This window comes from Cottoperca gobio, chromosome 8 (genome assembly GCF_900634415.1).
Source record: "Cottoperca gobio chromosome 8, fCotGob3.1, whole genome shotgun sequence".
In the NCBI taxonomy this organism is placed as follows: Eukaryota; Metazoa; Chordata; class Actinopteri; order Perciformes; family Bovichtidae; genus Cottoperca; species Cottoperca gobio.
This window is the reverse complement of record NC_041362.1, coordinates 40,060-65,000: the sequence shown is the minus strand read 5'-3', so window position 1 is coordinate 65,000 and position 24,941 is coordinate 40,060. Positions and strand designations below refer to the sequence as shown.

At 43.5% G+C, this 24,941-nt stretch overlaps 3 protein-coding genes across 6 annotated transcripts in view; 1 reads left to right on the top strand and 2 right to left on the bottom strand.

Moving 5' to 3' along the window:
- The window catches only part of LOC115011926 (ras-related protein Rab-35), an 11,121-nt gene extending 7,095 nt beyond the window's left edge, over window positions 1-4,026 (bottom strand). For all 3 annotated transcript variants that reach the window (XR_003832619.1, XR_003832618.1, XM_029437211.1), the window contains exon 1: window positions 3,859-4,026. The gene's annotated coding sequence lies outside the window, so the exon portion shown is untranslated. The remainder of the gene's footprint in view (window positions 1-3,858) is intronic.
- Window positions 4,027-5,384: 1,358 nt separating this feature from the next.
- srrm2 (serine/arginine repetitive matrix 2) lies at window positions 5,385-16,908 on the bottom strand. 2 transcript variants are annotated; one of them, XM_029437204.1, is made up of 14 exons: window positions 16,666-16,908; window positions 15,294-15,545; window positions 14,676-14,771; window positions 14,177-14,362; window positions 13,860-13,943; window positions 13,709-13,774; window positions 13,578-13,622; window positions 13,257-13,367; window positions 11,261-11,399; window positions 8,723-10,596; window positions 7,911-8,558; window positions 7,689-7,763; window positions 6,281-6,388; window positions 5,385-5,863 (listed from the first exon to the last, which is right to left on the bottom strand). In XM_029437204.1, the coding sequence occupies exons 2-14, from the start codon at window positions 15,539-15,541 to the stop codon at window positions 5,809-5,811; spliced, it is 3,735 nt and encodes a 1,244-aa protein (XP_029293064.1). In that variant the 5' UTR covers window positions 15,542-15,545; window positions 16,666-16,908; the 3' UTR covers window positions 5,385-5,808. The 2 variants fall into 2 exon arrangements, with proteins under 2 accessions (XP_029293064.1, XP_029293065.1); XM_029437205.1 differs by having other exon boundaries at window positions 6,317-6,388.
- A 981-nt stretch (window positions 16,909-17,889) lies between these two features.
- arl6ip1 (ARL6 interacting reticulophagy regulator 1) lies at window positions 17,890-24,647 on the top strand. The gene is made up of 6 exons (XM_029438455.1): window positions 17,890-18,046; window positions 19,167-19,300; window positions 19,945-20,064; window positions 21,673-21,790; window positions 22,166-22,250; window positions 23,680-24,647. Exons 1-6 carry the CDS (start codon window positions 18,011-18,013, stop codon window positions 23,796-23,798), a joined length of 612 nt encoding a protein of 203 aa, XP_029294315.1. The 5' UTR covers window positions 17,890-18,010; the 3' UTR covers window positions 23,799-24,647.
- The last annotated feature ends 294 nt before the right edge of the window (window positions 24,648-24,941 follow it).

Sequence of the window (24,941 nt, the reverse complement as noted above, 5' to 3'; positions counted from 1 at the left end):
ACATTAATGTAACAGGAACATGTAACACACACATTAATGTAACAGGAACATGTAACACACACATTAATGTAACAGGAACATGTAACACACACATTAATGTAACAGGAACATGTAACACACACATTAATGCAGCAGGAACATGTAACACACACATTAATGTAACAGGAACATGTAACACACACATTAATGCAGCAGGAACATGTAACACACACATTAATGCAACAGGAACATGTAACACACACATTAATGTAACAGGAACATGTAACACACACATTAATGTAACAGGAACATGTAACACACACATTAATGTAACAGGAACATGTAACACACACATTAATGTAACAGGAACATGTAACACACACATTAATGTAACAGGAACATGTAACACACACATTAATGTAACAGGAACATGTAACACACACATTAATGCAACAGGAACATGTAACACACACATTAATGCAACAGGAACATGTAACACACACATTAATGTAACAGGAACATGTAACACACACATTAATGTAACAGGAACATGTAACACACACATTAATGTAACAGGAACATGTAACACACACATTAATGTACAGGAACATGTAACACACACATTAATGTAACAGGAACATGTAACACACACATTAATGTAACAGGAACATGTAACACACACATTAATGTAACAGGAACATGTAACACACACATTAATGTAACAGGAACATGTAACACACACATTAATGCAGCAGGAACATGTAACACACACATTAATGTAACAGGAACATGTAACACACACATTAATGTAACAGGCAACATGTAACACACACATTAATGTAACAGCAACATGTAACACACACATTAATGTAACAGGAACATGTAACACACACATTAATGTAAGAGGAACATGTAACACACACATTAATGCAACAGGAACATGTAACACACACATTAATGCAACAGGAACATGTAACACACACATTAATGTAACAGGAACATGTAACACACACATTAATGTAACAGGAACATGTAACACACACATTAATGTAACAGGAACATGTAACACACACATTAATGTAACAGGAACATGTAACACACACATTAATGCAGCAGGAACATGTAACACACACATTAATGTAACAGGAACATGTAACACACACATTAATGTAACAGGAACATGTAACACACATTAATGCAGCAGGAACATGTAACACACACATTAATGTAACAGCAACATGTAACACACACGTTAATGTAACAGGAACATGTAACACACACGTTAATGTAACAGGAACATGTAACACACACATTAATGTAACAGGAACATGTAACATGTAACACACACATTAATGTAACAGGAACATGTAACACACACATTAATGTAACAGGAACATGTAACACACACATTAATGTAACAGGAACATGTAACACACACATTAATGTCAGCAGGAACATGTAACACACACATTAATGTAACAGGAACATGTAACACACACATTAATGTAACAGGAACATGTAACACACACATTAATGCAGCAGGAACATGTAACACACACATTAATGTAACAGGAACATGTAACACACACGTTAATGTAACAGGAACATGTAACACACACATTAATGTAACAGGAACATGTAACACACACATTAATGTAACAGGAACATGTAACACACACATTAATGTAACAGGAAACATGTAACACACACATTAATTGTAACAGGAACATGTAACACACACATTAATGTAACAGGAACATGTAACACACACATTAATGTAACAGGAACATGTAACACACACATTAATGTAACAGGAACATGTAACACACACATTAATGTAGCAGGAACATGTAACACACACATTAATGTAACAGGAACATGTAACACACACATTAATGTAACAGGAACATGTAACACACACATTAATGTAACAGGAACATGTAACACACACATTAATGTAACAGGAACATGTAACACACACATTAATGCAACAGGAACATGTAACACACACATTAATGTAACAGGAACATGTAACACACATTAATGTAGCAGGAACATGTAACACACACATTAATGTAACAGGAACATGTAACACACACATTAATGTAACAGGAACATGTAACACACACATTAATGTAACAGGAACATGTAACACACACATTAATGCAACAGGAACATGTAACACACACATTAATGTAACAGGAACATGTAACACACACATTAATGTAACAGGAACATGTAACACACATTAATGTAACAGGAACATGTAACACACACATTAATGCAACAGGAACATGTAACACACACATTAATGTAACAGGAACATGTAACACACATTAATGTAACAGGAACATGTAACACACACATTAATGTAACAGGAACATGTAACACACACATTAAACTACATACTTTTAGGGTTTCTAATGCAGGACTGTTACTTGTTGGAGTATTTTCTCAGTGTGGTATAGTACTTTTACTGAAGTAAATGATCTGAATAACTGATGATCAGTTATTGTGTGAGTGTTGTATGCAGTGTGAGCCCCTCCTTACCTCCCTGCTCCTCAAACAGCTGAGTCACTAAATATAACTTCCTCATCCTGCTTTATCCACCCCCATCCTATAAGTTAGCAGGGTTAGCGCAGCTAGGTAGCAACAACAGTCCCACAGTGGAGCTGCCATTGCCTTCCCATGACTGGCAGTGAACAGGGAAGTGACAGGAGTTCTCCATGAAAACAGGAAAGGCTTCTGCTGCCTTAGGAATTCATTCATTGGACTTTGCTAATCGAGCTAATCTTTTGCAAGCAAAGACGGGAACACTAATCTACGATTAAAAAACGTGCAATTGAATGAACATTTGTTCGATGATAAACACCTTGTATCATAAACTTACAAACCTTGTCGAGTCTTACATTAGTCATCATTCAATTCGGCTTTAGTCCCCATTTGTTTTACAGCAAAGTATGTACTTAAAGTTCATAGTTTCTTTTTTTATAGTATCTAGAGATGACGAATTTAATTACATTTCCTACCGTTTGAGATTAAAACCTTAATTCGTTTAATACAGTTGCGAGCACTTGCCGATACACATGCAGCTTTTTTACCAAATATTTTGAACGTAGTCCGGCGTAGACTTCCGACCACCACCATCATTCAGTGGCTGCAGGTCAGGCAGGAGGCAGCTTTACCGGGAGGTCCACACTGAACTGATGTAAACAGCTGCACTAACACTGAACTGATGTAAACAGCTGCACTAACACTAACTGATGTAAACAGCTGCACTAACACTAAACTTTATTAATCTGGTTGCAGCTGTGCCTTTATAGCGAAGTTTGTATGTGACATTGACCAACAATTCACCTTCCACGTTCTCGGTTTAAGACGTCACGCCAAACTTCCCACGTAAATCTAACATTTCCCCGGAAAATCAATTTAAATATGATAAATTAAGCCTTTGAGTTGTTTGAATGAATGTGTACGTAAATATTTAAAAGGCGTTCTTTAAGTCGGCATACATTAAAAAACGCTTCAACGCTTTTTTTGAACGTTGAACTATTACAATTGTCACCTACGTTTTGGCTACTACAACATATCGTTACGGTAAGTAAAAGCGAAATAAGTGAAATGTTATTAAAGTTAAACAGACACTACTTCAGCCGGAGTAGCAACGACACCATAACAAGTCATAAAAATGGCCCTTCGTGTTACATAAGATGTGTACCGCTGCTAAAAAGCCAAGACACTTGAAAACTTCCTGATTTGTTGACGCAGTCTGGAGCGACGCTCTCCGGGCCTCGCCGCTAACTTGCTCCCGACGCCAAGACGTCAGGAAACTTCTTACTCCGCGGAGAAACTTTGCACTTTTATAAAAAATAAACTTACTTTTCTCATTTATGTGTGCTCTGTCCCTGGGTCGTGTTGACAGACACGCGGTGGACGTTGTTTTTGTCCCGGTGGTTCCGCTGGATCCCCGGAATGTCTCCCCGCCGACCACACCTGACTGTCTGCAGCTGATGACCCTCTCGTCATCTGATGCTGCGTTCACGTCATGTGGGAAAAACCAGCACCGTGCGCAAGGTCCTTTTTTTGTTTTGGAAATGTATACATACCCGTAGACTGTGGTATGATATTTGTAGATTTATCTTCTGTGGGATTTCTGTGCCTTGTGAGTCCACACTGAAACTATTGCAACATACTTCTAGATGCATCTTGGGGAATATTATTTTAACACAACAGGCAAAGATTATTTTTCTAATCAATATTATCATTTAGAAACGTTTTACATTAATAAATGTAAAACCTAATTTTCATAAATCAAGAAAGAGATGAACTATATATTGAGATGATCATTTTGAAAAACAAAGCTATTACTGTACTCCCAATTTTATATCTTGAGTTACTTTCTATTTGTTTGTTTACTTCAGTCTAACTTTATCCGTCATTTTAGATATATTCACATATTTATCTGCTTAAATTGAAATATCACAGTTGGTGTATTATTGTATTGTTAACTTATTTTAAATTTAATTAATTAACGCTTTGTGCCAACTCACGCACCTGGAGAAGTCTTAACGGGCTGGTTAAACCTGTCCCATGTTAAATTACTGACCATTTTCCAAGTAAGCCTTTTCCACTAAAATGTGTAAGCTCTTTCGTCCCTCTACAGAGTGCTGAAGTGGCATTTTCTGAGATTAGTGTGAAAGGACTCGAGCAGTAAAGATGTCGCCATCAGTTTCTATATTGTGACTGCAGCCAGTAATCCTCCCGCAGTTTCACCCTCAAGTGTAAAACATGTCCACGTTGAAAGAATAGTAATCACACGTCACGGTGAGTGAACTGCTGGTAGAAAGAAAACGGTAATAATTCACATAAACGAGCAGGATTTAAAGCAGCAGAATAACTTAAATGTGCCTCTTCAGTCTAATTCTATAGAATCATTAAGGATATGAAGTGTTATAATACACACGTCTCAGCAGCAACTTCCTCTTTGTCAGTTGAAAATGAAAACCAAAACCAAGAGTTCGTCTCAAACTACTGAAGACGTAAATCTTTAAAAACATCAGTTTTATTTGTTTTAAGTTCTCAGCAACAGCTGGTCGCTGTAGCTTTTATCAAACAGGAAGTGCATGTGTTGGGGACTATTTTCAGCGGCGTATTAATCCACAGGTGGCGCTCTCGTGAGTATTTGTGGCGGCAGGTGTGTGTGGGGTTGATTAAACTAGTGTGTTCATGGTTTTAATAGTTTGTGGACAATAATGGAGCTCTGAGGCACAGAGCGAGATTCATCAGGCTTTGATACACGAAATACATTCAGTTAGTTTTAGTCTTTTCATGAGACTTAATAATAATATAAAACATCCCCTTAAGTTTGACGTCCACAATAACCAAATGGACAAAATCCACACAAATAAAATGTACAATTGCCTTTTATTAATCATGTTCAACAAAGAAATTAACCACATTTCAGTTTCTGCTCACATTAAATGGAAACTTGAATCAGTTACATGATAATAACCAAAATACAGACAGCTCATATCTACAGGTAGAACGCAACAAACAGTACAAGTACAGAGGAACATCGTTAGAGTTACATTTTACTTAACTGCGTCTGCGCGTGTGAATGTGTACGTTTCTTATTTCAGCTCCTAAAAATGAATGTACAAGCCAGCCTCGGGTCATCGCTGCTTAAAAAACAAACGTGTTGTTGATAACTGTGTGGTCCCCCGACATTCACAGAGGTGTACTGACCGCTGGCTGCAGTTCGTGTTATAGTCCAGTTCAAACCAGCCGGAGGCGAACAGAGACAGAAGAAAAGCGCCTCGAGGCGTCGGCTCATTTCCTTCGCCTGCCGGTTGACGAGCGGCTCGGTGACTGTCGGCTGCCGCTCCTGCAGGGAGGAACATGCATTTATAAACACTCGGGGAAGAACTCACAAAAGGATTGTAACCCTGCACAATAGCCTCGGGGCTCCGTTTGCACTGATTTAAATGATAAACATTTAGCCTCATTACATAACCAGTGAAAGATCAGACGGCCAGTGACAGAGAGGGTCACTCAGACTTCCTACTAAACACGGCAGCTGTGAAACATAATGATTCAATATTATGTACAAGACATTTGCAGATGTAGCATTTATATTTATTATAAGAAGCTTTGGTTCGTCACCATTTCAAAGTAGACATAGCCATGACATGACAGAAAGAAACTACACTTGGTCTCCGGGTCCACTGGACACGACTAACATCTCACAGCACCATTTGCAAAGGGAGTTTGCGCTCTTTAAATGTCTTGCAGTGCTACAGACCTGCGGCTCGGCGAGGGCGGCGCTGCTCTCATGTACCTTGGAGGAGAATAACTGAGCGAGCGGGAATCTCTCAGGGAATCAGCTGGCACCCTCGGAGGCATGGCGGGGCTGCGGGGAAATACAACTGTCAATCAAAGTCTCAAAACTATTTTTAAACACTTTCAATGTAGTTATTGAAGAATCGAGCGGGACATGTTTCAGAGTGAAATCTTGTTTCTTATAGACAAACAAAGTACTTTGCAATACTCGCATCACTCTGACATTTATACTACATCATCGTATTACACTGTACATCTCAAGTGTCTGCATCTTACACTATTCAGACACATGAACGAAGAACATCATTGATGGAGCAGAAAACTGTTTCCATGTCCAGCAGCAGCAAACCAGAAGTAAGATGTTTGCATCAACATCAATACTCCTGTATGAGCTGCTCTGCACTGGCTCCCGGTAAAATACAGAATAGAATTCAAAATCCTTCTCCTGACTTACAAATCAATTAAAGGTCAGGCTCCAGCATATCTTAAAGATCTCATAGTACCTTATAAACCAACTAGAGCATTACGCTCCCAGACTGCAGGGTTACTTGTGGTTCCTAGAGTCTCTAAGAGTACAATGGGAGCCAGAGCCTTCAGCTATCAAGCTCCTCTCCAGTGGAACCAGCTTCCAGTTTGTGTTCAGGAGGCAGACACACTCTCCACATTTAAGAGTAGGCTAAAGACTTTCCTCTCTTGATAAAGCTTATAGTTAGGGCTGGCTCAGGCTTGCCCTGGATCAGCCCCTAGTTATGCTGCTATAGGCTTAGACTGCCGGGGGACACCTCCCTGCTCGCTTCCTTCTCTTCCTCTCTCCTCCCCTCCCTCTCTTCTTCTCCCTCTCTATCTGTATGCATTTATGTAAATGTATGTCACTAACTCATCATCCGGTTTATGAAGTTTTTCCTTGTGCGATGCAAGGGTCTAAGGACAGAGGGTCTAAGGACAGAGGGTCTAAGGACAGAGGGTCTAAGGACAGAGGGTCTAAGGACAGAGAGTCTAAGGACAGAGGGTCTAAGGACAAAGTGTCTGAGGACAGAGGGTCTGAAGGACAGAGGGTCTGAGGACAGAGGGTCTGAGGACAGAGGGTCTAAGGACAGAGGGTCTAAGGACAGAGGGTCTAAGGACAAAGTGTCTGAGGACAGAGGGTCTGAGGACAGAGGGTCTGAGGACAGAGGGTCTGAGGACAGAGGGTCTGAGGACAGAGGGTCTAAGGACAGAGGGTCTGAGGACAGAGGGTCTAAGGACAGAGGGTCTGAGGACAGAGGGTGTCGTAACCTGTACAGTCTGTAAACACTGAGACAAATGTATAACTTGTGATATTGGGCTGTATAAATACATTTGATCAACACGCCCGAAGCTTCAGTTCTTACCTCTTCTTCTTAGTTTCCTTTTCGTTCTCCGATGAGGACGAAGAGGAAGGAGAGCTTTGAGCTTTGACTGGCTTCCTGTATAAACAAAAAGCAGAGTAACAAGGTGAGTTGGTAATAATGATGATACGATACTGTATCGACGTTTCACGCCAGATCAGCGTCGGGCCCGGTGTGTGTTATTTTGGATCATAACTTCTCACAGCTCAACTTTCTCCTGCTTACCCTTTCTCTTGCTCCGCTTCAGAGTCCGAGCTGTCTGAAGAGGACGATGAAGACGAGGAAGAAGAAGAGGATGAGGACGAGGAAGAGGAGCTGGAGCTGCTGCTCTTGTTGGCCTTCTTGTTGACCTCCTTCCCGTTTACAGCGCTCTCACTTCTGACCATTTGGTCCGACGGCTGAGGGGCCCCCACCGGGGACCGCTTGCTGCTCAGACCGGACGACTGCTTGGGTTCTGGTTGGCTGCCGGCCGGAGACCTTCTGGACGGCACATCAGAGCGTCTGGAGTCTGACGGCGGGCCTCTTCTACCTGAGGTTTGGGCGTGGGATGAGTCTCTGGAGGGACCTTGTGAAGAAGATGAGCGACTTTTCTGCTCTCGGTCTTCCCTCTTCTCGTCCTCTCGCTCAGTTAGTGCTTTTGTGTCTTTCGTCTCTCGCTGTGGGGAAGGTGAAGACGAAGAGGAGCCGGAGGACGATGAGGAGGAGGAGGATCTGCGGGGTTGGGGGACATCTTTAGGGGGCTCCTTAGCCTTCTCTCTCTCTTGTTCCACCTCCCTCTGCCTGATCCTCTCTTGTTCCCTTTCCCTCGCTCTTTCTCGGGAGAGGGAGCGACTGTTCCTCCTCCGCCGCGGTGGAGAGGGAGAGCGACGGGACCTGGAAGAGGATACACGATGTTATTGAGATTGTCATTCTCGCTCTCTCTACCTGACAAACTGTCCTATAAAAGCAGAGATGCCCTTCAAAAATAAAGTAAATAATGACGTAGGTGTGACATCAAAACATTAATCTGTTAAAGAACGTGAAGGTCTCCATCTCACCTGCCGGGGGGTGGGCTTCGCCTCCTCGGACTTCTAGACCTGGATCGCCTTCTTGGGCTTCTGGTCCTGCTCCTCCTGGCAACCCGCTCGCGTTCCCTGTCCCTCTCTCTGTCCCTCTCTCTGTCCCTGTTTCTGTCTCTCTCCCTCTCCCTGTCCCTCTCCCTGTCCCTCTGCCTCTCTCTATCCCGGTCTGACCAGGCCGGAGGAGGAGAAGGTCTCCTGGATCGGGGCGGGGGTTCCTGATACTGCCTTGGTGGAGTGCGACGTGGTGGGGAGACGGCGGAGGTTTTCTTGGGCGGAGAGCGTGACCTCCTGGCTAAGGGGCTGGACCTCGCAGGCCTCCTGGCCGCGTCCCTCTCCCTCCCTCTCTCCCTCTCCACGACTTTCACCTCCACCCTGGTTTTCTCTGCTTCGGCCTCAGAGGGAGAATACCTGTTGCTGCCTCGGCCGGTGTCCGCTCTGTTGGATGGGGAAGGAGGTGGAGAGGGGCTGTCCATCTGTGTGGGGCTGTAGCGCTCCTGACCCTTCTTCTGGGACGGGTGGCTCTCTGCAGGAGCCCTTTCCCTCTCGGGTCTGTCTCCTCCACCGTCTCTCTCCTTCTGGGCTCGTGGAAGCGCTTCGCCCTCAGACGCAGAGACGGGGCTTTCCTTTCTACCGTTGGATAAACACCTTTCAACTGCAGCTCCGGTGGCAGACGGGGCCCTTTTGGGGGGGCTGCTTTTTTCCTTCCCTGCTGACAAAACCTTCTTTGCTTTACCCTCATCTTCAGAGGACGAACTCGAAGACGAAGACGAAGATGAAGAGGAGGACGAAGAGCTATCACTGTCACTATCGCTGCTGCTCCCGCTGCTGCTGCTACCGCTGCTACTGCTGCTGCTGCTCTCTCTTTTCTTCTCAGCCTGTTTCTCCTTGTCGTCACGCTTCTCCTTCCTCGGAGGGCTTCTCGTCTTCTCGTTCAGCTCCGGTCTGTCGCTCCTGCCTTTCTCCGCAGCTCTCGATCCGTCTCTCCTGCTTTCTGCGGTGGATCGGGCGGCCTCGTCCCTCTTGTTGCCGCCCTCTTGAGCTCGCTCTCTGTCTTGTTCCCTCTGCTTGTTCAGATGCCTCTCCCTCTCTCTTCTCCTCTCATCCTCCCTGTCTCTTTGACGCCCGTTGGTGACAGGTGAGCGAGAGGCGGGTGACGGGGAATCTCGGTGTCCTCCGTCCCGTCTCCTGTCATTCTTCTGTTGGAAAGGAGACGCCTCTCTCTCCTGTCTCTTACCAGGGTCTCTCCTGTTGTCCCTTTCATTTGGTGCCCTTGAGTGCAGGTCTCTCTCAGTCCTGCGCTCCCTCTCTCCGCTCCTCTGCCTCCTGGTCCTCTCCTTCTCGGGGGGAGGTGAGGGGGATGAGGAGTCGTGTCTTGTCATTTTGTCTCGTTTATTCCGGTCTTTTTCCCGCTCAGCATCTCTGCTTCTGTCCCTCCTAGTCTCCTGTTTGGGTGGAGGAGGAGGAGAAGGAGAACGTGATGAAGACGAGTCATGTCTGGCCCTCTGAGGACCGCTCTCCTTTCCTTTGTCCCTCTTTTCTCTGCTCCTTGAACGCCTCCCTTTCTCCACATCTCTGCTTTTTGGAAGGCTCCCTTTGTCCATCTCTCTGCTCCTTGAACGCCTCCCTTTGTCCATCTCTCTGATTTTGGGGCTCTTTCCTCTCTCCCTCACCTTTTCTACGCTCCTGGAACGCCTCCTTTTCTCCATTTCTCTGCTCCTGGAATGCCTCCCTTTCTCCCTGCTTTTTTCTGTGTGTGGTGGAGAAGGGGATGAAGAGTCATGTCTCCTCTTGGAGGAAGTCTTCTCCATCTCACTCGGCCACACTTTTTCTTTCTCAGGATTGGGCCTCTTCTAGATGACAGAGGAAACATTTGTTGCTGTATATCAGTTTGGCATACGATACAAAATGATAGTCACCATTATTTATTGATTTAAGTGACAAGATATTTTCATTGTGCTTTCACATTTAAATAAATCGAGCACAACTTTCACTTCCATATTGCGCTACACTCCTGCTAATGTACGACTTAGGGCTGCACCATATTGGAATAAAACTGACATTGCATTATTTCTTTTTCTAGAATACAGAAATATTCACCCTAAATTTTGTGGGCTACAATTTAAAGTTGAGAGCAAAATTAAGAAGCTAGATTAAAAAGAATTGTGTGTTGCAGGCTCTAATACAACAGAGAGCTAGAATATAAAAGTATAGTACTCTGGACTGCAGTTGCAACATTTAGGAAATCACAGGCCGCTGCTGCAGGGTGCGTGTGCAGCGACGTGACGGCTCCCCAGAAGTGAAGCCAGCTGGTGTCTGACTGTTAGTTTAGGACGCACTGGATTTGATAAGCAGCTGCGTTTTCTATTATTTTAAATGTCAATGTTGCAGATGATCGTGTTCATTTGATTGTGGGAAGCCAAAATTGTGAACGCGATTAATATTCTGTAAATTGTGCGGCCCTTGGATACGACGACCAAAAGAAACAAAGTGTCCAATGCAACAGATCCGCCTTACCCTGTCGCCTCCCTGCAGATGTTGGCCGTGATCCTCGTAGCCCCGTCTCCTCCGGTCAGGTGATCTCCCCTTTCTCACTTCATTAGCTGTTCTTGCAGTTTGCTCCGGTTGACGTGATCTCAGTGGAGCTGGAGACTCACTGTTGATATCAGAGAACAAGATAAATACAAACACTGAGACGTCTGGAAGATGGATGTAGAGCATGTTTAGGCCAGAGCCTTCAGCTATCAAGCTCCTCTCCAGTGGAACCAGCTTCCAGTTTGTGTTCGGGAGGCAGACACACTCTCCACATTTAAGAGCAGGCTAAAGACTTTCCTTTTTGATAAAGCTTATAGTTAGGGCTGGCTCAGGCTTGACTTGGAGCAGCCCCTAGTTATGCTGCTATAGGCTTAGACTGCCGGGGGAACACCTCCCTGCTCTCTTCCTTCTCTTCCTCTCTCCTCCCCTCCCTCTCTTCTTCTCCCTCTCTATCTGTATGCATTTATGTGAATGTCAAATGTTGTATTTGTACTATGTTGTTTATCCTGTACACACGACAGACAGAGGGTCTAAGGACAGGGGGTCTAAAGACAGAGGGTCTAAAGACAGAGGGTCTAAGGACAGAGGGTGTAAGGACAGAGGGTGTAAGGACAGAGGGTGTAAGGACAGAGGGTCTAAGGACAGGGGGTCTAAAGACAGAGGGTCTAAGGACAGAGGGTCTAAGGACAGAGGGTCTAAAGACAGAGGGTCTAAGGACAGAGGGTCTAAGGACAGAGGGTCTAAGGACAGAGGGTCTAAGGACAGAGGGTCTAAAGGACAGAGGGTCTAAGGACAGAGGGTCTAAGGACAGAGGGTCTAAGGACAGAGGGGTCTAAGGACAGAGGGTCTGAGGACAGAGGGTCTGAGGACAGAGGGTGTAAGGACAGAGGGGTCTAAGGACAGAGGGTCTAAGGACAGAGGGTGCTAAGGACAGAGGGTCGTAAGGACAGAGGGTCTAAGGACAGGGGTCTAAAGACAGAGGGTCTAAGGACAGGGGGTCTAAAGACAGAGGGTCTAAGGACAGGGGGTCTAAGGACAGAGGGTGCTAAGGACAGAGGGTGTAAGGACAGAGGGTCTAAGGACAGGGGGTCTAAAGACAGAGGGTCTAAGGACAGGGGGTCTAAAGACAGAGGGTCTAAGGACAGGGGGTCTAAGGACAGAGGGTCTAAGGACAGAGGGTGTCGTATCCTGCACAGTCTGTAAAGCACATTGAGACAAATGTGTAATTTGTGATATTGGGCTATACAAATACATTTGATTTGAAAGCCATCGAATCCTACTTTGGTCTGACCACCACTAAAGCTGCATTTCCACCGTACGGTACGGCTCTACTCGACCCGCACAACTACTTTTCCACTGCAGATAGTACCGCCTCAGTGTACGTGGGGAGATGATCTGTCTGCTGTAGCAGCGCCTCTTAAATCTGCCCTGTACACGGGCGACCTTACATCCTGTCATCAGAAACCAAACAGAGGAACGTCTGCACTTCATCAAGCGTAAGGAGAGATCTACGACAATCGCGATTGCTATTGACGGTAGTTAGCCGTTTAAAAACACCGGGTTTGTGCAGGATGTTCCGTGATGCACTAGTGACGATTCTCTCTGACCAATCAGCGGCCTGCAGTGTTTTAACTTCTCCTTTTAGTGTCGGCTCAGCTCAAAAGTACCAGCTACTATCCCAGATGGAAAACCAAACAAGAGCGAGTCGAGATGAGCCGCACCATGCAGTGGAAATGTGGATTAAATGTCAGAAGTTGGTCTGAATGTTCTTTAAGTTCTGCCGTTTGTTGTTAATGTTATTAACTTCTTAAGTCTTTTAAAATGGATCAATTATTAATTTCTTTGCCAGTAATAACAAAACCCCTTTACTTTCTCAGCTTGTTATCCAGTTATAAATACTTAAAGATGCTGCAGACACTTTAGATTGTGGGACAGATTCTCAATAAACAATATATTTGTTCATATCATCATCTCGTACCTGCGAGCAGAGCTGGAGGAGACGCTCCTGTGTCGCACGCCCTTTGCTTTTGGACTCAAACTTCCACTGTTCTTCTTCTTCTTCGACTCCTTCTGCTTCTCATCTGAGGAACTTTGAGTGAGAGGACAGACATTTACACATAATCCCAAATGTTCAGTGCCCGTCAACACAAAGAAAATCTCCCCGACTTGTTCTAAATGTTTAACAAAAGCCGGCTTGGTGGTCCCCAATAAATACAACATTTAGGAGAAGCTTTACAGAATGAACTGTGCCACAACACTCTGCTGCTTGTTTATGAGGACAGATATGATCGACACCTACCTGTCTTCTTCTTCTTCCTCCTCCTCCTCCTCCTCGGACGCATCACTGAAACACAAAACTTCCCGTCAGTAATCACGGTCCACGTGAAATAATTAAATGAAGCGTGAGATAAGAATCCAGAGATGAAATACCGTTTCTTTTTCTTCTTTTTGGACTTCTTCTTCTCTCGTCGAGGAGATGAGGAGGGACTCTCCGAGCTGCGGACAGAAGGAACAATAAGAAAACATCAGAACTTCTCTCCATCATCAGGAACTCTTCTGCTCCCTTAAGTTCATCGCCCACCTGTCTCTGGGCTTGTTCTTCTTCTTCTTCTTCCGGCTGCGCTTCTTGGGAAGAGAATCTGAATTGTCTGAATCTTCCACCAACCTGAGAGCACAAAGACAACAGATGTTGAGTCAGGCACAGAAACGATGCTGTGTGACGAGTGACGGCATCATTACACGGTAGTAAGTAACTGTATTTACTTCGTCCTTTTAACCAAGGCTGGAAAATAATGACAAGTATTTTTAGTGACATTGTCCGGCTGTTACTTTGCTGGATGTAAAAGTTATTCATTTGAAATGCACACCCGCAGCGTGGGTGTGTTTTGTCCCACTCACGTATATTTCTGCTGCTGCAGCTTCTCCCTCTCCAGGCGTTCCTGATCTCTCTTCTCCTTCTCTCGCTCCTTGCGGTCGGCGTGGAAAGATGATCCGTCCACATAGTCGCTGGAGATGCCAAACGCAGCACGAAGACGGTCATTCTTCTGCTGGTTGGCTGCAGCCAGAGCATGAGTCTCTGTCGCCCTGAGAGAAAACAAACCCATCAGCTTTGTGTTCCTGTTATTGTGTTCTGAATTTAAAATCATTTTAAGTTTATCTTCAAGCTGGGATAGTACATTGTGAGGATCAATGAACGAAACAGTGATATGTCAATATTTAAATCTAACCCTATAGTATTGTTTTGCACTAAAGACAATGAACGCATCTATCACCAGTCACAATAGCTTTTAAACAGTTTGTCTTATTTTTTTTAAATTGGAGCCACACCCAGGAGACGTGTGTGTGTGTGTGTGTGTGTGTGTGTGTGTGTGTGTGTGTGTGTGTGTGGGGTACATACGTTGGTCTGTCGGTGGTGGCCGGAGCCGGCTCCTGCTTCTCCTGAAGCATCATACGGAAAGTGTTCACCTTCTCCTCGATTTCTTCAGCTGAATACCTGACCACCCAGACGGAGCGCATTATAAATGCACTACATTATAAAACACTGCACAGATTAAAGGCGACAGTCGTGCCACTATTCTAATTGTTCTCCCACTGTTGCAGACGACTCTCTCCTGTGTTCTTGTTATGAAGGAGACTGAAACATTTCCGTATGATAATCAACCTGAATGAAACGAAACCTTTGACACAGCTGCAAAGAAAAGTTAAGCACCATTTCTGAGTAGTGCTGAAACAATGAGCTGATGCATTAACACGCTGATTAGAGAATTATTATACATTATAATTATTGTATATACACACATTAGAGAACTGATTAATCCCTGACATAATATATATCCAGTCCTGGTTGGTTCTTGTCGTGGGAATTTGTGATATTTGACAAACCAAACACTTCTTAAAATCGATTTAAAATAAATAATGGAAACAGCTAATAAACTCATTCTGTCCAGCAGCAATGATTCTCGTATTTAAAGTGTGATTACAACTCCAGAGGCCTGAACGCAGCATTGTGTCTTACCCTTGCTCCTCCATCATGTCCTGCAGCTCGGCACACTTGACCTCCAGCTGCCTCTTCCGTTGGTGCTCCAGGATGTCAGCATTGGGCTGCCTGTTGAGCTGACTCTCCAGCCTCTCCCGGTCCTTCTCGTCCCGCTCGCCACCGCGCTCATCTCGCGGCCGCTTGACCCGCAGGCTTGACAGGTTGCGTTGTACATAGCCATTGGTGCCGCTGCCCCGCGGAGTTGTCAGGCCAATCCCATTGTACATGGCTCTGCAAAACAAGATCTTTATGATCATATGCACAACAAATACAGAGCCGCAGACAATCACGAAAGCTCAGGGTCCCTCCAACAGCGCTCATTGAATATGTATGAATAAAATAGTGCAAAAATAAATATAGAATAAAGTCGTTTAAATGTGTTATTAAAGTATAACAAATTAATTAAATGTAAGGGGGATTGTAGTAATGTGTATAATAAGTAATAAATATATGTACACAGAGGTGTAATCCGTTTATAAAACAGTAGATGTATAAAAATATAAGGCAGAAGGATTTAGGCGCCATCAATATATTATTATAAACAAACCCTAAGAATAAAAGATAATTAAATATTGTAAAAATCAGTGTTTGTTTCCTGTAAGTTACAATCTTCCCCCTCCTCTTTGTAGCCATAAAGACCTCACTCCAACACACCATTATGTCGTCATATCTCCGAAAGACAAATGAAAGGATCAAGACTACAACTCTTACACCTACAGGACTTCTTTTTATAAAGATATCAGCATACGACTCTGTAGTTTTGCCATTTTAAGCTTTTTTAAGAATATGGAGGAATTTAGTATTGTAAGATGTCTGACATAATTTAAATAGCAGTGATTTATTGACATGGATGCATGTAACGTCCTTTATTATATGAAGGTGGCATAAACAGTAACACAGAAATCCCTGAAACACAAACTATAATGCAGGCGACATTTTGCAAATGTGGCAAAGGTCTCTCGCGACAAACCACAGCTGCTAAAAGGCCCAAGAAACATGAAATGGATCTGCGATCGAGTGAAGTCTAAATACACATTCATAATGATATCTTGCGAATTTACTCACGATCATTTTTATTTTGTGGCGCATTAACACGTGCGCCAGAGTAGGCCTGTTGCTACGTCTGAACGTAAGACAGCGAAGATGATGACTAAGGCGAAGACAAAGCATCAAACACCACATTACGACACACTGGGTGAGACTAATATTACCGAAACACACTGCTCTGATAGTAAGTTTAATAAACAACGCGGTGAATTGTAATGCTACATATTTCTAAAGGCCCAACCACACTTTATGCGTAGCGAACAATTCAAATCTAAGCTAGCAAGCTAACGTATTTGTTACGTACCAGTGTTTTCTCCGGGAGTTGAGAGAAAAACGGAGTCAGAAAGGAATTTGACGGTGAATAATATCCTTCTGAATCAGACAGTAACAGACCTTATACGAACTGAGTCTTTAGCACCGTGGAATAATGAGGAAATATAGCTAGTTAGCTAGCTATCGGCTAGCTGGTCTGATCTCCAACCAAAGGAGGAACGAGATGAAAACCAATGACGTCACACGCACGTTTAAACTGCGATGCGTTCAGGTGCCGGGGGCGAAGTTGTACAATAAGGTGTTCTGCTTCTTCTTCTTTGAATTTAATAGCGGACTACAAAGCAACGTTGAAGGTGCATGTCGCCCCCTCATGTACCGGAGTGTATAACACCAGAATCAGTGTGTAATGGTGCATACATAAACACAGTAGTATAAATAAGTTAAAAATAAGAGCAAATACAGAATTTAACAATAATTTTAACACTTTAAATATTATTAAAAAGAAAACTTTTATCAAATAAAAATTGTGTACAAGAAATATAAATATAGAAAAAAGAATGTACAGAATGTAATTACAAATGTGTACATTATATCTTAATTAAAAGTGGAGGAGCTGTGCAATAGTGGTCATAGCAGAAATGTGCAAAATAGTCAGAGGGATGTGCAAATGTTCATGTACATCATGACTTTATTACAGCTTACTATGATTGTTAAAACAAAACAAACAAAAACATAGGATAAGTATTTAAACCTGTTTGATTCAAATATTTGAATAAAGGCCTTTGAAACCTTCTATAATACTCCATTCCCTTCCCATTTCTCCCACCTTTGACTTCAGTGTTCCTCTTTCCACACTGAACCTCCGACACGACACATTTTAACCTTTTCCTTACAGTTAAAAGCCTCACATTTATTTGACGCTGTCTTTGTCATGGTGTATAAAGTAGTATTGAGTCTTGAGGTGTTGTGAACAAAACTTCTGTTTATGAATAAAGATTTTCCCTAATAAAATAAAAAAGTAAACAATGATTTGTTAATCATATTGTCATACTAACAAATGATATCGTGAAGAGTAAAACAAACATTAATGATGTTGAAAAAATGTGGTATAACGTCAAAATTCCTTGTATGTGTTCACATACTTGGCCAATACACCAAATTCTGTTTCACATAACGAGTACAAAACTACATTTCCCAGAATGCCGTCAGATGAGTTTGACGCAAATGTGGACATAAATACATCCTGCCAGAGTCCGACCGTTAGTGACGCCAGAGCCAGAAGGAAGGCGCGTGCTGCTCTGCGGGGTCGTCTCCCTGTTTAAAACATTAACACATTCACAAGAGCAATCTCACGGACGGTGGTTCAATCAGTAACGATGGCTGAAGGAGACAACAAAAGCGCAAACATGCTCGTGAGTATTAACATTTATTTTTTAGCCAACGTCCTTGGATTTAAAAGGGCTCTGTCTGCTGAGGGTGTGTTTGTAACAGTAATGTTAGCATTAACCGCTAAGCTGGCGGCGCTCACGCGGCCGAGGATGGCCGTTATATCTCTTTATTTGTTCAATTATCGTGAACTTTGCCACGCCAAGTAGTCAAACAACCTAACTATCTAGCGGGTTAATGTCTTATCCAGTCCGTCCGTCCGTCCAAGTGCGGCCACTGGGTTGTGACGGTGACTGCAGCTAACGTCAGCTAGCTAGTTAGCTAACCATTAGCTAGTTTAAACCCAGTTTCCCTTTGTTACGCTGCTATTGGGCTCTGACGTTCATTTAAATGCCTGAAATTGAATTATGACATTTCCACTCGACGTCTCTTGATGAAATATGTGGTGAGCGCTGGACACTTCCCTTTTTTTGCAGGAGGTTATACTGCACAGTCATGTCAACAGTAGCACATACAGTTATCACTGCCTTGCTTATCGCCAAAGGCACCCACACCCTGAACTTGGGACTTTCATAAATGGTTGTTCTTTAATTTAATATTGCAGAATACATCTATTGTCAAGATTGAGATGGAGAATATGGCCTAATTAAATTGAGTTTAAATCATGCTTTGAATTGCAGCTAACTACATGTTTGCAACAAGGCTGGTCAGGACGGACAGTCTTTGTTTTCTAATTTCATTATTTTTTTACGAAATTGTGTTTTTGGATTTCAGGATTGTTTAATGTTGAATGTGCTGCTTTGTCTTCTAACATCTTGGGAATACGTGTTTTCACTCTAACATGTTATCCTGTTGGATCTTGTCTATCAGATAATCAATTATTCAACTCATTAAATTCCCACATGTTTAAGTAGTTTAAGGTGAATACAGTGTTGTTTATAATTAAATACAGTGAATGTTGCAGAGGAATAATTTTACATTCAGGCTCAAGTTGCATGGCCCAAGAGAAACTTGTCTGACTCCTGCAGATATATCCCCGTTCACTCTGAAATCATGCTCGTATTTAGGAAATGTTGTCCTAAAGTTTCAAGAACGGACTTCGTAATGTGGTTGTTAGTTTTGAAATGTGTATAATTTTGTGTTCAGGCTCAGGAAACGGCCCAGCTGGAGGAGCAGCTGCAGGGCTGGGGTGAAGTGATCCTGGCGGGGGATCGCGTCATGCGCTGGGAGAAGCCTTGGTTCCCAGGAGCCCTGATGGTTGCCACTACCGTGCTCTTCCTGTGAGTCCATTTTACTGTGTGCTGCTACTACACAGCAGGGCACATGGTTAGCATTGCACACATTAAACGGTGACTCTTATCTGTAACAGGAAGTGTCTACACTAACAGAACTGCTCTGGTTCAGAATCTAATTCATAGGTGTATGAATCCTGAAACACACGGGTTCAAAGTTTATGTTAAGCTAGCCTACGTATTTGAAGGACAACATGGAGATTACACCACATGTTCAAATCATTTTGTGCTATGATCTTAACAATAACAACGTAGCGTTTGTTTGTCAGAATAATTATTTAATAACTTTGTAGTTGAAGAATACAGACTAGAACACTTGGTGCGTTTGCTGACACAGTGCATTCCTTTTTTATGATGCCAAATGCACACACTCTGAACTAGAGTGAGAAGTAGTCAGCCATAGCACAGGACCTTTTGCATGCTCTTTGCAGATAACTTTTAACATTACAACTCCAGTATACATGTGCATGAATCTCCTAACCACAACAAGCGGCTATATTGAAACTATTATAAGATGAGGAGAAGGGAATGTGAACTAGACTTCTTCCTGTATGGGTGACACAAAATGCTCTTGCTTCCACTGTAGTCTCTAAAAAGAGACTTAACATGACGGGCTGCTTTGTCTTCCTCAGGATGATTTACTACCTGGACCCGTCAGTGCTGACTGGAATCTCCTGCGCTGTCATGCTGCTCTGCCTAGCAGACTACCTGGTGCCCACCCTCGCACCCAGAGTCTTCGGTGCCAATAAGTGGTGAGAGGATGACAGTCACATTGGTGGGGGGGAAATTAAAAGGGGTTTTCTATGAAAACATGTTTATTTCCTAACGATAAAGATATGTTCCTCATGTCACCTATGTTGTCTTGTGAAATTGGTTTGTTAGTTATGGAATGTAAAATCATGGCAGGCAGCTATTGTGTCAACCAAACTCGTCCGCTGAATAAATCTTGCTTCTGCGAGAGCCACATCGTCGTCATCTACATAACTTATTCTAGCTGCTGCATCCAGTCCTGTCTACATGGACTGGAACTCGAGACTAACAAACCATAAAGGGAGCCTGTGGAGTTGTGTAGTTCTCAGACTGCAAATGCTGTAAAAGAAGCTGGGGCTAAAATAAGGAGTTTTGTGTGCGTTCTTGTTGTTAGCCAGGGCCAACAATAGTGATCTTAAACTGATGTCGGCTGGAGATTTTCCTGGGCTGATCTGTTCTAATATGATCTAAATCTTGTCACCTAAAACGTGTGTGTGTGTGTGGACACCCGGGACAGGATAGAGTAACAGCCTGTCGTTGGCACAATGTGTGGTGGACGTCTGTCCTCACAGGACTCCTTCAGGGTCTCAATATATAACCCTGCATCAGCAGAGCATGACCTGGACCCTTCTGCGCTGCTGCACATTCCACAGGCCGAGGCAGCAGACGTGTTGGGTCAGACAGAGTGCACTTTTAAGATGCATGTTTAAGTGAAGCCTTTTCAGGGGCTTTTACATGCTACACTTTGCATTCAGTGGTTTCTGAGTAGGATAAAAGCACCAGCCTTTATGGCTTAGTTATGGAGGAAATTAAGTCGGGGGATGGGTATTAACTCGTGCCTGGGTTTAAAAGGCAGCTTTGTTTCTAGATTTGGCCAGGAAAGAGTAGCCATTGATCTGTAGAGTCTGATCAAGATTCTTTGAGAACATGCTGTGTAGCTCAGGCTGCTGCTGAGCCTGCAGCTTCACAAGGCAGCATAGTCAGCCAGATAGCAGGAGTGTGTCTGTCACTTAAACGGGGCTATCAAAGTCTGGTCACGGTCCATGTTTGGCTCCCTGACAACAAGGACGGAAATAGGGGACGATGGCTAAGCAGAAAATGAAGGCCACTTTCCCAGCTGCCCTCCTCCAGTCAAGCCCTTCTCTCGTCCTTGCCAGTGTTTGAATCCCTGTAATCTTACATCACTAACCTACAAGCACAGGATGTGTTCTGCCTCGAGCCCACTGCCGTGTAGCCTGTTTCTACCAAGCAACAGCACAAAACAACAAAATAGGCAGTTTAATATATTAGACTAAGAAAGTCAACAAATATTCACATTTGATTCATGTTCAGGTCTCTAAGGGACTCGTGGTGAACCATCTGATTTAAACCACGGCGTTCTTTATTTGAATCATGTTATAATAAAGTTGAGGCAACAACACTGGCTCTACAGTCCTCATGGATGAAGGAGTTTTCAAACATCCCCACGATGTAACTTTCTCTATCAAAGAGCTATTAACAAGTGAGGAAAGCTGTCTTGATGTGACGTTGTTGGTGTTTGTCCGCTTTAACGGGACAAAACGCTTAGTTTTGTGTTTTTTAAATCGCATCCTTGTCCTCCTCGTTCACAGGACCAGCGAGCAGCAGCAGCGTTTCCACGAGATCTGCGGTAACCTGGTGAAGACCCAGCATCGCATCGTGGGCTGGTGGAAGCGTCTCGGCACCCTCAAGGAGGAGAAACCTAAAATGGTAAATTACAATCTAAAAGTTGAATCTGACTCTCTCACACGCTGAAAGTTGTCCTTTACCTGCTGCAGACATCAGCCGGAGAGCTGGAGCCTTATGGGTTTGTTACTCTGTGCTCCAGATAAGAATATCCTGTTGCTGCTCCACTTAGCAGACCTCAAACTGGGTTACAGGCCGCGATAATAACCTGGTTTTTCACAGCAGTTTAACATCGTTGGACACACTGTTGCATCACATTCTTGAATTCAAAGACCGCCTTGTTGGTTTCTTAAATGATGTCGTATGTTCTGCCCATAAAAATGACTTTATTTTGCAGCACATCTGAGGAATGACTCATTAAATGAAGCTGTGTGTAATGTGACCTCCTGCTCTCCACAGTACTTTGCCTCAGTGATCAGCATCTTGCTGGGAGTCGCCTGGATCGGACAGCAGGTGCACAACCTGCTCCTCACCTACCTGATTGGTGAGCATATTGCAACATGCAGTATTTATACAGTTCAACATTGTACATGCGAGGCCTGACCTCGGCTCTAACAGATCGAGTGAACATTGGAAAAAGAAACGGATCATGTTTCATTCACAAAAGGGTCAATAAAACATTGTATTGTTTTATACTGGATTATGTTTCAAGGCCACAGATTATATTACATTGAAATGCATTAATATGAATTTCACCAGAAGACAGAAATTGCACCTTGAGCCTCTTTAGCTGCGATCACTAAATGTGGCTGCTGTGGTGCGTTACAGATCAGAAACAGGAAGTCATAGTTGAGCTCTGCCCATCATTACCGAGCTTCCTGTTACTCAGAAGTGCATTACTCAGTACAGATCAAACCTGCAGCCATGAGACGACGGTTACAGTAACCGTAGTATTAAGTCAGCGCTGGTCCTATGAAAGACGCAGGTTATTTACCCCTTCAGTCTTGAAATGGGAGAAGTTGTGTGAAACCTGAAATCGTCCGTCGGCACAAACACTCGTGTTACAGCTGCACAGCGGTGCCTCAGGGAAGGTGACGGTGAATCAGCAGCTCTACCTGCGTGGCAGCCAATCATCAGTTACATAAACCGAGACATTTCAACAATTCCTGGGAAAAACCTTTTGAGTACAAATAACGTCCGAGGCGCGCGACTCGGAAACTACAAAGAATTCTTTATTTTAATCTCAGATCAGATCTTGAGGCTCACTTGGTTCACAAGCTGCTTCCATGAGGAAGACTTCATCGCACTGCGAGCAATAACATGCTGATGGTCACTACTAATATTCAGGCCGCTCATTGAAGAGCCGTCATGCTGACTTTGTCCACTCTTGTTGTTCCTCGGTGGTGTTGAAATGTAGAAAACATCCTTCTCATCAGTGACGAGAGATTCATGTTTCATGTACCGAGCTTCCTGTGTCAGAACGTTTCTTCTGAAGGCAGCGATGTCGTCCCACACTGGAGCTACTATAAATACAAACTCCAGTGTGGAAGACGTATAATCAGAAGCTTGTGGTAAACATTCTTGGGGATCCTGTGGATCTTTTTATTTATTTTAAAGTCTTAAAAGGCATTTAATTATTCTAAAAATGAGGTCTTAATTGGTATTAAATAAATGTCTTAAGTCTAATAATGCTGATAGTAAATGGACTATAATTCTATTTAAATGTATATTTGTAGCTTTACGTCCTGAGAACGTTGCTTTTCTGGATTAAATCCTCTTTGGTAAACACAACACAATTAGTTGTGTTGTGTTTACCGTCTATCAAAACAAACATCTACACTTCTCCTTTTATCGAGTGTGATCCTGAGCGCTTCTGCTTTACGTGCATGTTTTTATTTAAATGGCCACTTGATTTAAAAGCTTAACTTGTGGCTCTCCTAAGCCGCTGACACCTTCATGTTGTTGTTCTGCAGTGAGCTTCCTGCTGCTGCTGCCCGGCATGAACCAGCACGGCGTCATCACAAAGTACTTCTCCATGGCCAAGAGGGAGATCAACAAACTGCTCAAACAGAAGGAGAAGAAGAACGAGTAGACGGAAGTGTGGAGGGGAATGTCTGAAAGATGAACCGCGACACAAAATGGAAGGTGGAAGAAAGTTGTTTGAAGAGGAGAGCCGAAAAGAAACCGCGCCCCCTGCTCCCTCAGTCTCTGCCACAGAGCAAGACACTGATTTTTTTATTTTCACACATTGGATAAGTTTCATTTCTCTCACACCTTTTTTTTGACATGTGAATCTCATCACCCACTTTTTGTGTTTTGAGTTTATCTGCCATGCATGCAGCCACCACATGAAGGTTATGATGTCACACGTTCATACGCAGCACTGAAATGCATCACACACACACACACACTCTCCCCTGCCATGTACACGCGGTGGAAATGTCCCTTCTGTTTCTGAGTTTACGTGTGCTTCATTTTAAGATGTCAGTAATGCTTTTAAGCCATTCCCTCTACTTAGACAAAGTGACTACTGAGCAGTTTTTGTAGCATTACTGCATCATTTTAACCCTCATAGAGTCCTCGCAGTATTTCTTTGTCACGCAAAGACTGTCGTGTACATGTTCTGCCTTTTGTTGTATTTAAAAATAACGCTGAAAACAACTGGATTTAAAGCTGAGCTCGTCAGGATTTATCGATAGAAGCCTACTGCTGTACCGCTGGACTCTGGTCCATTAGCTCTGTAACCCCCCCGGTGTGTAACTGTTGTGGGGGGTCTCTGTGTAAATAGGCCTCGCCCTCACTGTCAGTCCTCTGTTATTTATCTGTGTTCTTCTTTCCTCCTCAATCATCGTCTCTGGTTTGATTACTCTCGACTCATTTCATTATTTTGTCTTTATTGGAGTTCTTTACGAAATATGAAATAAAGTTTGATTTAAATGAATCCTCACGGTTTGCCTGGGACTACCTGAGAGCAGTGGTGTGACTGTTGGTGTGCAGCTTCTGTGTGCTGTAACGTTCATATCCAGCACGTGTCAAACTCCTCGTCACCCTTCATGTTGTGAGACCTGATGCAGACCTTCATGGACCGGCACGTCTTTATACCTGAAGGACAGAAATGGTTGTTTGCCCGTGACTCCTTTTACGTTGTGAAAGGAGTCACGGGGTGGTTTTGAACATGTGACGGCTCCTTTAACTTGTGAAGCAGAACTTTAGGGTTTAAACCTCTAACACCAGG